Source organism: Cariama cristata, unplaced genomic scaffold (assembly GCF_000690535.1).
Source record: "Cariama cristata isolate BGI_N322 unplaced genomic scaffold, ASM69053v1 scaffold41031, whole genome shotgun sequence".
Lineage (NCBI taxonomy): Eukaryota > Metazoa > Chordata > Aves > Cariamiformes > Cariamidae > Cariama > Cariama cristata.
In genome coordinates this window covers 1-10034 of record NW_009600568.1, presented here as the reverse complement: position 1 = coordinate 10034, position 10034 = coordinate 1, and the positions used below count along the sequence as shown (strand labels likewise).

At 44.7% G+C, this 10034-nt stretch overlaps 1 protein-coding gene across 1 annotated transcript; it reads left to right on the top strand.

Annotated features, from left to right (window-relative positions):
* The first annotated feature begins 48 nt into the window (after positions 1–48).
* SLC25A19 (solute carrier family 25 (mitochondrial thiamine pyrophosphate carrier), member 19) lies at positions 49–5671 on the top strand. The gene is made up of 6 exons (XM_009710063.1): positions 49–174; positions 677–832; positions 1615–1785; positions 2746–2929; positions 4123–4253; positions 5471–5671. The coding sequence occupies exons 1-6, from the start codon at positions 49–51 to the stop codon at positions 5669–5671; spliced, it is 969 nt and encodes a 322-aa protein (XP_009708365.1).
* Positions 5672–10034: the final 4363 nt, after the last annotated feature.

The following is a 10034-nucleotide window of genomic DNA, read 5'->3' as shown; positions in this document are numbered from 1 at the left end:
ATTGGGACCCCTGTCCCCCTGCCCAGGCTTCAGGGACACCGGGCAAGCATGGTCGGCTATGACCCTGAGGCCACCAGCGTCTCCTCGACGGAAGCAGCTATAGCAGGGTCAGCATCCGGCTTGGTCACTCGGGTCTTTATCAGCCCCTTGGATGTCATCAAGATCCGCTTTCAGGTACTTTCCTCGTGGCATGCTTGGGGTCAGGAGGTGAAGGAGCCTGCTACAGAGCTGATCTTGGCCTGGATGAACAGGTCACTTGTGCAATCAGAGAGTGCTAAATCTACTTGTCAGCCCTCACCTGCATTGTATACAGGTTATGCAAGGTAGTAGGGCTATCTTGTGTCTGCTGCTTCTGTTTGTATAACTTAACTGGTGTGTTTGAATGGAATCTTGGGTTTTTCATAGTTTGTTCTCTCTTTTTCTGAATGATCTCTGCTATCTAACTGAATTTCACCATCGTACCTACTGATTACCTTTGTGCTGCATGCATGTTTTTATTGTTTTAGAGCCCTGTGTAAATAACATCCCAGTCAGTTCTAGGTGTGATTCTGGGGGAAGGCAGAATGTTATCTCTTAGCATTGGTTGGCTGTTAGGATTGTGAATTCCTGAATTGGACGCTTGAACCTTGTTGAGGTGTGACATGGAATTGAAAATATTTTCTGTATTTTCCTTCAGCTTCAGATTGAACAGCTGTCCTCCAGACACCCAGGGGCTAAGTATCATGGCATCTTGCAAGCTGTACAGTGCATTTTCCGGGAAGAGGGGGTGGTAGCCTTCTGGAAGGGCCATGTTCCTGCTCAGCTCCTTTCAGTTGGCTATGGAGCTGTTCAGGTAAGGTGACCAGACATCATCTGGGCCCAGCATACATATATAGGACTCTGCTTTGCTCCTCTTCAGACCGCGTGCATGGGCAGGTGCAGGAAGGTCCAGGTTTACACTGTACTGATGCAAGATATCTTCAGTGCCAAAGATGTGTAGTTGTATAATGCTGATGTATAATTCCTAAGTTAATATTCCTGAGCTTGCTGAGCGGCCTGGCCCACAGCTAGAGCAAACTGAGTTCTGTATGTATCTGGTGTCACAGACAAGCCCTGTTTGTTCCTGGTACTTAGCTTAGCTGTTCATGTTCCAAGCCTGTATAGTTTTTTGCTTTTGTTCACACTGTCTCCCTAATGGCTTGTTAAGAAAAAAATCAATGAAGCTGATGATGGTGTTTTACACAGCATTGTTATACTTGATTTGTAAATATTAACAACATGTTTTATGAGCAGTGGTTGAAAGAGTAATGAACAGCATGTCTGTGATATAGCAAATACTATTCAGCATGTATAGAGCATTAAAATGAGTTTTTCATGAATCTAAATGCAAGATTTAGCAGACGTGTCAGAGATCAGAATATCCCAAGCATTCCCCGGGCTGCTTAGTGATTTTTACAGGGTGTTCTTTGAGCGCATGCTCCAACAGGTTGCAAGTTGGGGAGGACTTTTGAAGGACACAGAGAGAATGTGGTTACAAGCAGTGGGTGGAGCTCTTTTGGTAAAATGAGAGAACGGGAGATCCACGTTCAGTGATAAGGATTGACTTCTTGACCTGTGTATGTTTGTTTCTGTAAGTTCGTGGCGTTTGAAGGCTTGACAAAACTGGTGCACAACGTCACCTCATACAATGCCCGTGATCCCTTTGTGCATTTCATCTGTGGTGGACTGGCTGCTTGCACTGCCACTGTGGCAGTTCAACCTGTTGACACACTGCGCACCCGCTTTGCTGCTCAGGGTGAGCCTAAGGTATGGCTTAGCATTCAATGTTTTATTGTCTATAGCAGTAGCAATATTTCATGTGATGAATACAGGAGGTTTTAGAAGTACGTAATAGTCTGTGGATTAGCATAAAGGAACAGGTGCTGGTTTTGGGCAATGTTTGCACTGTTGCCAAGTTACCTTCTGTGCTGTTGACACAGCTTTCTTAATTATATTTTGCTACTCCTGGTTATGTTTGACTTCTGATAGGTGATCCAGAAAGGAGAAACTGTCCTTAACAGGATAACTCAATTTTCATTTCAGCTGTTGACCATTTACAGAATACACTCCCCAGTCTGTCGAACATTGTGTGTTTGAAACTTTCCACTTGCACAGAGTCATGTTTAGATAATGACGGGGATGATGCTTGAAAGCAGTCGGCTTTCACCTGTGTTTCATGTTCTTATTTATGCAAGAATTGGTCTCTGTGCTAATTAGGTCTGTAATAACTGGACTCATATGGGTTTGTATCAGAGCCATTTCTGGTGTTTGACTTAGCTTGCAGTAGAATCACAATAGATATTATATGAATTCTGTTGCAGGAGCAAGCAGAGCTGTTAAAATAAATAGTCGTGTCTGTAATCCGAGTTGTCTCAGGCCACAGCTCAACTCCATGCCTTGTTTCTTCCCCTCAGAAGCACAGTTTGGATGTGGGATACAATGTTTGCCCAGGCCTTTCAATGCAGAGCTGATGATTGTTTGTTCAGTTAGTGTCTTGCAGCTCAGAGGTAGGTTTAGGTTGACAGCTTGCTTGCAAGAGTCACAAGGGTTTAGCTGAGAATACTGTGTGAAGATGTGCAAAATCACTGTTCATCGCTTTGTGCTGAAAATCCGTCAATTTGTATTTTGGGCAGTGGGAAATTTCTATCCTCATTACTGGGAAATAACCTGATTTGCTGTTTTTAAGACTGTTTCACTAGAGAGTCAGCCTCTTCTTTTATTGTCTAGACCTATCACAACCTTCGCCATGCGGTGGTGACGATGTACCAGACAGAAGGGCCTCGGACTTTCTATAGAGGTTTGACCCCCACAATTGTTGCCGTCTTTCCGTATGCTGGTCTCCAGTTCTCCTTCTACAACATCTTGCAACGGTTTTCTGAATGGGTGATTCCAGCTGAAGGAAAGAAAGGAGGTAGGCACTTGGGAGAGTGATGTCTGCGATCTGGAGAGAAAGAGAGGATGAGTGCTAGTTTGGGAGACTGACATAAGCTCAGTTTTCTGTCCTATCACTCGTTTCAATGCAACATCTGAAAAGTATCTCAATTTCCCATCTCTCATTGTTATTTCTGCACAGATATTGTGAAAGTAAGTACAGTCAAGTTTACAAACAACTCTTGTTATGGAATAACCATGGTGGAAATGTGGATGGTTGGGGAAGTGAAGTGTCACAGGCCAGGGTACTCTTTCTTGAGCTGTGTCACATTACTCATACTGTGAGAAGACAGTGCTGGCGTAATCTTTCTCTGAGTTTCGTCAGTACTGTGGGCACAGAACTGTTGGATTTCCCCAGGAAATCTGCTTGCAGATTCCAGCACAGCTGTTACAGAAGAGGACTCATTTAGCCTACTTTAAAACTGCCAAGCTCTTGTTTTGTTATTTTTATGTTGATTTCTAGCTCTGTTACAAGAGAACCTCATCCTGATGGGACCTGTCACCTTGACAGTTCTAGATACTAGTGCCTCGCTGAGAGACAGTGTATGTAGCATTAGCGTGTTTTTGTTCCTCAATGGAATTTCTTCAGTAGAGAAGCTAGACTTTTAAGTATCATGTATGCATATTTATTTTTAGATGGCAGAGGCTGATGGTGATTTTGTGCTGGGAACTCAAGTTTGTCAGGAAAAAGTCTAATATTACAAAACTCATTTCCCACAAGCCTCTGAAATCATCAGGCAATGTCAACTTGTAACTTATTCCAATCCAGAATAAGTCAGTTTGAGCAATCAGGAGTGCAAGATATCCAGTGACTGGGCTTTTACTTGGGGGGCATGAAAACTTTTTCATCCACTAGTGGCAGGTTTTCTGGTCACTGGGGTTTTTTGTGCAATGCCACTTGGCAGAACAAAAGCATAAATCAGTGTAATGAACCGAGATGAGCTGTTACACTCTGTCTCCGACGGATGTTGCAAGCCTGATGCGGAAAATACAGATTGATGTTCTGTGGCGCAAACTATGCAAAAGAGGTGATATATAACTTTAAAGAGCCTCTTTGGCCTCACTTCTTGTGAAAAGTGGTTTTTAACTTCCCTCTCATGACTCTTTAATCAGAACCCCCTGATAATCCTTTTTTTTCTCTCCCTCCTATTTTCTCCCCTTTCTGCTTCTCAGGCAATATTAAAAACCTTGTTTGTGGCAGCTGCGCTGGAATCATCAGCAAAACCCTCACTTACCCTTTTGACCTATTCAAAAAACGACTGCAAGTGGGAGGCTTTGAGCATGCCCGGGCAGCCTTTGGGCAGGTGAGAAATGTTGGAATTGACTGATTTTCACAAGTATGGATTCACATCAAGATAATCCAGAGCCAGTCATCACTAGAATGCAGTGGTGATTCACCAGCGGTACCTGTTGTGTTTGGGTTGGGAGCTCCTGGCAACTTCTGGGAGCTGAGCATTGATCTCGCTTTATAACGGGAATAGCTGCTTGAATAAACTGGGCTCATTTTATGACATTGTCCAACATACCTCTGCTCTGCCTTCTCATCTATCTCCATTAGGCTGGCTGTCTCAGAGCTGGGGATGAGTTAGGCAAAGGGGTTTCGAGTTACTTTATTTTTCTAGTTGCAGCTTGGTATTTGTGATTCAGAACCAAATTACTAGCAGAGGATGACACTAGTTTTATGCTGGGATCGCCTGTCTGTCAGGATCCTTTTTTGCGATTTGTATTTTGGTACAAGGAATGGGCACCAAGTGTTCAGCCTGTGTCTTATGTACAGAACATCCTGAAATTCAAAGCAAATTAAATACTTCTGGTGTTCTTTAGCACCATCCTTACCACCTTGAAGTACACTGTAAGACAAATACAGATCTTTCAAGAAAGTATCTCTTTTTTTCCCTTGAAATGTGAAGATTTTCTGTTTTCCTTCAAATTCCATGGATCTGAGAAGCAAATCAGTCTGTGCCTCAAGAAACTCTGGGATAGGAATTTGAAGTCTTAAGCCATTGCATTGGATGCTTTTCCTCTTCCAGTGAGGTACAGAATTTGTTTTTAATATTGATGTGTCACAAGATGTTAAACATTCACAGTGTGACACGATGACATGCAGATAGTTAATTTAGAGACTTCTGAGTGCTGTAGCTTTGTTTTCTTTCTGTCAGAAAACTGAAAGTTGTCCCTCCTTAGAGAGTGAAGGAGATGGAAAACAGTAGCAGCACAATCTGAAATAATTACTTCACAAACGTGTACCATAAATAATACGTGCTGTTGTAGCATAAAGATTTTATGGGCGTTCAGTTAGAATGATTTACGTAAGCCATTGCTGATGGCTTTTCCTCTACTCGACTCTCTACAAAATTACTCTCTGAAACTTTCAGTTAGTTATAGTAACAGCCAGAAAGGCATCTCCAGACTGCACGTGTATATTACGTTTCTGTGGTATAGTTTGTGGATCTCCATGTTCTTTTCCAGGTAAGTTGTCCTGGAGTTTTCTTGTTTAACCTTGTTGCCATTTCTCTCCCAGGTACGGAGGTATAGGGGTCTCCGGGACTGCATAAGGCAGGTCATGCAAGAGGAGGGCCCAGGTGGATTCTTCAAGGGCCTTTCGCCCAGCTTGGTGAAGGCTGCTGTCTCTACTGGCCTTATCTTCTTTTGGTATGAGCTGTTCTGCAGCCTCCTGTGTGCCATGAGGAACACCGACAGCGCCACGAGGAAGGAAGGCTGAAAGGGGCATGTATGTGGCTACCTGGTGTTCTCCTGGAGGAGGGGAGGCTGATGGCTTTGCTCTGTCATGAGCATGTTGGCAACATCAGACCTCCACCAACCTGTAGGAAATCACCTCCTGGGACAAAGAAGGCAACTGCATTTCTGCTGAAGACACTGAGCTGCTTTGCTGGAAGCTGTTCGACTGAGCACTTTTTTTTCTCTGTCTCCTCTAATACCAGCATACATTTAGTGGGGAGAGGAGGGAACCAAGCAGACAACTACCTAGCAGAGACTGTGCTCTGAAATGGCACCCAGTAAAGTGGGTGAATTTCTGTGCTTGCCCTGGATCACAGAGAGGGATCCTGGCCTAGCTAGTGCTGCTTAACCAATGTAAAGTCACTTCCTATCACTGCATCTGCACAGCTTTATTTCCTTGCTCTGAGGCCTGCTGTTTGCACCATATTCTTCTCTGTGTTGCACAGGTAGCTCTGTTCTGCTGTTGTGAAGTCGGTTAAAACCTCTTTAATGGGCACAGACCCTCGGTTTTCCTTTTCTTTGCTGCCAGCTGCTGCTTCGTGATTACCACTTGCTGGCTGCACATTCTCAGCCCCCTTAAACACAGAACCTTCTAGTGGATCATGCTGACCCAGACTTTCTTTAACTCTGATGAGCTTGGTTGTACCCTAAGTGTGCATTTCTCTTCCTGCGTGTCTTGCCATAGATTTTTTAGGGTTTTGCATTGCCTCAGTCATGCTTTTTACAATTAGACATGCAGATTAAGAACCCCCCTCTAAGGGGATTCAACGCACAAGCCCAATTCTTACTTCAGGGTTCTTTGCCTCAGTGCAGTGAGTAAACAAATGCTGTATAGTTTTAGAAATATTTAGTCTATGTTGGAATAATGAAGGAAAAGTCCTGTGGAGACTAGTAAATGTCTTTTTTTTTTTTTTAAAATCCACCTTTGAATGTTTGTAGCAAGTATTTCTTTAGTGGCCTCAAAACATTTCTGAACTTCAGTCCTACAGTGGTGCTAACAAATGCAAATGTTTTGACAAGATTAGCTGAAGTGAGAGAACTGAACATCAAATTGGAATTGGTTGGCTTAACATGGTGTTTGACAAGAAAAACATGATTGAATTAGAGCTGGAGAAGCATTTTTCTGGAGTTTCAAAGGTTTTGTGAATGGTTAAAAAAAAGAAACAACTCTGATTTACATAACAGGGAAAAAGAGGAAAATTACTTTCTTCTTCCTCTTGTATTCTGTTTTTTCAAGCTGTGCAGGGTGTGGCTGGGCCAGTGCATGGAAGGCAAACTTCCAAGGAAGAGCCTCTGTGATACAAAAGCATGTTAAGTCATCAGATGAGTGGTGGATAGGGCAGAGCACAGCAGTTATTTAGAGGATGGTTTGATGGTTTTTAACGCAGAACTTTTTGTGGCTCTTTTGCAATATTGAGGGCGTTAATCCCAAATGGCCTGACCAATCCCATTGTGTTGATGCAACTTCTGGCAATTTTGAGCATATCAGCATTGCTCACTTACTCTGAACTGTTATGAGAGGCTGGTTTTAAAAAGCAGCTGTGTCACCGGTGGCTGAGATATCTAGAGAGATTCCTTGCAAGCCCAGACCAAATAACTTCACCTCTGCTATGGTTTGAGATCTGGGAGTGCAAAGTGGCTCTTTCGCTGCAGGTGACTGAGAGCTACGTAAAACTGGATTCACTGAGCACTGTCATCGTCAAGCAGGAGGCTGATATGTGAGCCTCTAAGAGGGAGTGTTAGCTGCACATATTCTAAAAATGGGCAGTTTTGCTTAGAGGAGAAAATGCAGAGAATGTGGAGTAAAGTTTCTCAAAGTGCCTTAAGCCTATTGGCATTTTGTTGTGTTATTTAGCCTCTTCTGAGATTCACCCAAAATCTTAACAATATTTTGCCTGTGTTTATTGTTCATCTGTTGTTCTTGGAAGGACATCATAACCAGTAATGAACTTAGCCTCCTGACACCCTTCTGAGGGAGAGAAAGACCTTGTTTCAAAACAGACACAAACAGGTTGGGATTGTTACTGTCTTTTGGCTGCTGGTAGAGAGGAATGCTGTCGTGGTTAGCAGGGACAGGACTGGCCACAGCAGAAAATTTTCTGTGCTGACCTAGGCTTCCATAGGAAATCGAGACTATCCATCCTGTCTAAACATTACAAGACTCTTGTTTTCAACTTTATGTCAAAGAGCTGCTGTTAAACTGCACAAAATAGGGGGAGACAGGTTAGGAACTCAGCAGTGGGAATTGCAGCCTCTGGGATAGGGGGTGAGTTGCTTTGGTTGTCACAGGGGTAAAGAATAAAGAACAGAAAACTGTGTGCTCTGCTAAGATGATGTTCCTTGAGTGTGCTGTGGAGCTTGAGGTGACGCAAGCATACAGCTTTAGGGGCGTGCAACTTGCCTGCTCCACAGAGGGGGCAGCTATGGAGAGTATAGGGCAGCTATGGAGAGTATAGGGCAGCTTTCCCTCCCTGGGATAGTTTTTTCCTCCACTCCGCATGAGACCAGCTTGCCTCCATCCAACAGATGGCAAAGTCGGAGTTTGACTTGTACCAGTCTGGCCCAAGCTGTGGAAGAGACGTTCCCTGGTCAGGGGGCTTTGGCACGCAGCCTGGTTTATATATCCCTTTGGGCTGTTAGTCCTAAATGTTACAGGCCCATAAAGGCACCTGGTCTTCTAGTGAGTGAAGGAGAAAGAAGTGACAACCTCAACTGTACACTATGAGAAGTTGCACCTGACAGTCGCTTCATCGCCCGCCTCTGGTCAGCAGCATCTGTTTCATAAATTTCTGATGTACACTTTGCTAACTGGGAGTTGCTGCTGGGGAAGCTACTGTAACAGGAATGTTGTTTTCTCTTTGGGAATGAGACTGGTTTAGGAGGACAGGTCTTATTTCTGATGCTGCTCTGGCAAAACACGCGCTATTTGAAGCTAAAGTTCCTAGAATGAGAGGAGCGCGAGATAGGAGAGATCTGCAGTCACCTTGTTCTCCCATATGCTGGGACAGATTTGCTCTTGGAAACTGGGTGCACCAGTTCAGTTTCAAGTGACTCAACGCTGTGGGACTGTGCCGGATTTTCCCCGTTGGGATGGCTGAGATTTCACTCTGATGTAATCCTATCAGCAGGGATTTGTGTCGCCTGAAATTCACCTCACAAGCTGCTCAGCAATTGCGTTAGTTTTCTTCCAGTGCCTTTTACCAGCAGAATGTCCAGAAGCACTTCAGCAGGCAAGGCGTTCAAGATGAGTTGCACTGTGGTCGTTAGGGGATCCACCATCGCTCTTAGCTGGCCTTGGATGGGAGAACGTTGACACACAAGTTCTGTGATGAACACCGCGTTTCCTGCAGTGCCGGCTAGCTCGCCGAGTTCCTAGCACAGTCCTGTTCTCAGGATGATCACCCAGAGCTGCATAGCGTCATTTTTGAAAAGAAATGAATGTTTTACTGTAGGACTTGGAAGAGATTGTATTGAACTTGGGTTTAAGCTTTTCATGTGATGTAGAACTGTAATTCTCTGTGGCATTTTACTGTGTTGCCTGAGTGGATCTTTTGCAGCTGCTGTTGTCTGAAAGCATCTGAGCACAATGCGTACAACGCGTGCCTATCTTTGAGAAAAGGTACATTAAATATCTTGTTGTGCTCATGTCTGGCTGCAGTTTGTTTATTCCTTTTCTCCTCCTGAGTACACTCAGCTGGACTGTGCAGGACTGCCATGGCCCTCCTGCTGCCCAAAAGAGAGGATAATCAGGGCCCAGAGTGTGGGGCAGCAGGAGCCGTCTGGTTTTCCCTTCCCATCACTGGCTCCTGGGTGCTCCTCAGCAGCAGGCAGAGCCATCCCATCCCCTCTGTGATATGGGGTGATGCTTTGAGTATCACTGTTGAGAACGGAACCAAGGGGGCCTGTGCAGCCTGGTCCCACCACTGTGCCCGACAGGGACCCTCAGAGCCACAGTTGCTGGTCCTGAGCTGTGCACCCATGGTGGATGAATTCAGGCTTTGTTTGTATCTAGGCAGGCCACACAGCGCTGCAGAAAATGTTCCCAAACTGCTCATTCTGCGTTTCCTGAGCTGTTCTCTGGTTTCAGCAGCCTGGCTGCTCTGCTGTTTAAATGCTGTGAAGGCTTCACCCCCTGAGGGGTCTTCCCCTGTGAAATGGCTGGGAGTTTAGAGGAAAAACGTGAAGTATGTTATACCACGCTCAGCTCTTGTTGCAGTCAGTCGGTTTAGTGCATCTCCCCTTTCCTGATTTTTTTTCTATTGATTTTTTTTTTTTAATGCCACTCCGCTGCAGCCTGCCCTGACCTGGAGGGAGGGCGGATTAAGCGCGGATTTCACCCGGAGAGC

Excerpts from the sequence above, each read along its gene's own strand:
- SLC25A19 (XM_009710063.1), top strand. The coding sequence starts at position 49 with ATGGTCGGCTATGACCCTGAGGCCACCAGCGTCTCCTCGACGGAAGCA. Across the intron at positions 175-676 it reads TCATCAAGATCCGCTTTCAG|CTTCAGATTGAACAGCTGTC; the intron begins GTACTTTCCTCG and ends ATTTTCCTTCAG. Across the intron at positions 833-1,614 it reads TTGGCTATGGAGCTGTTCAG|TTCGTGGCGTTTGAAGGCTT; the intron begins GTAAGGTGACCA and ends TGTTTCTGTAAG.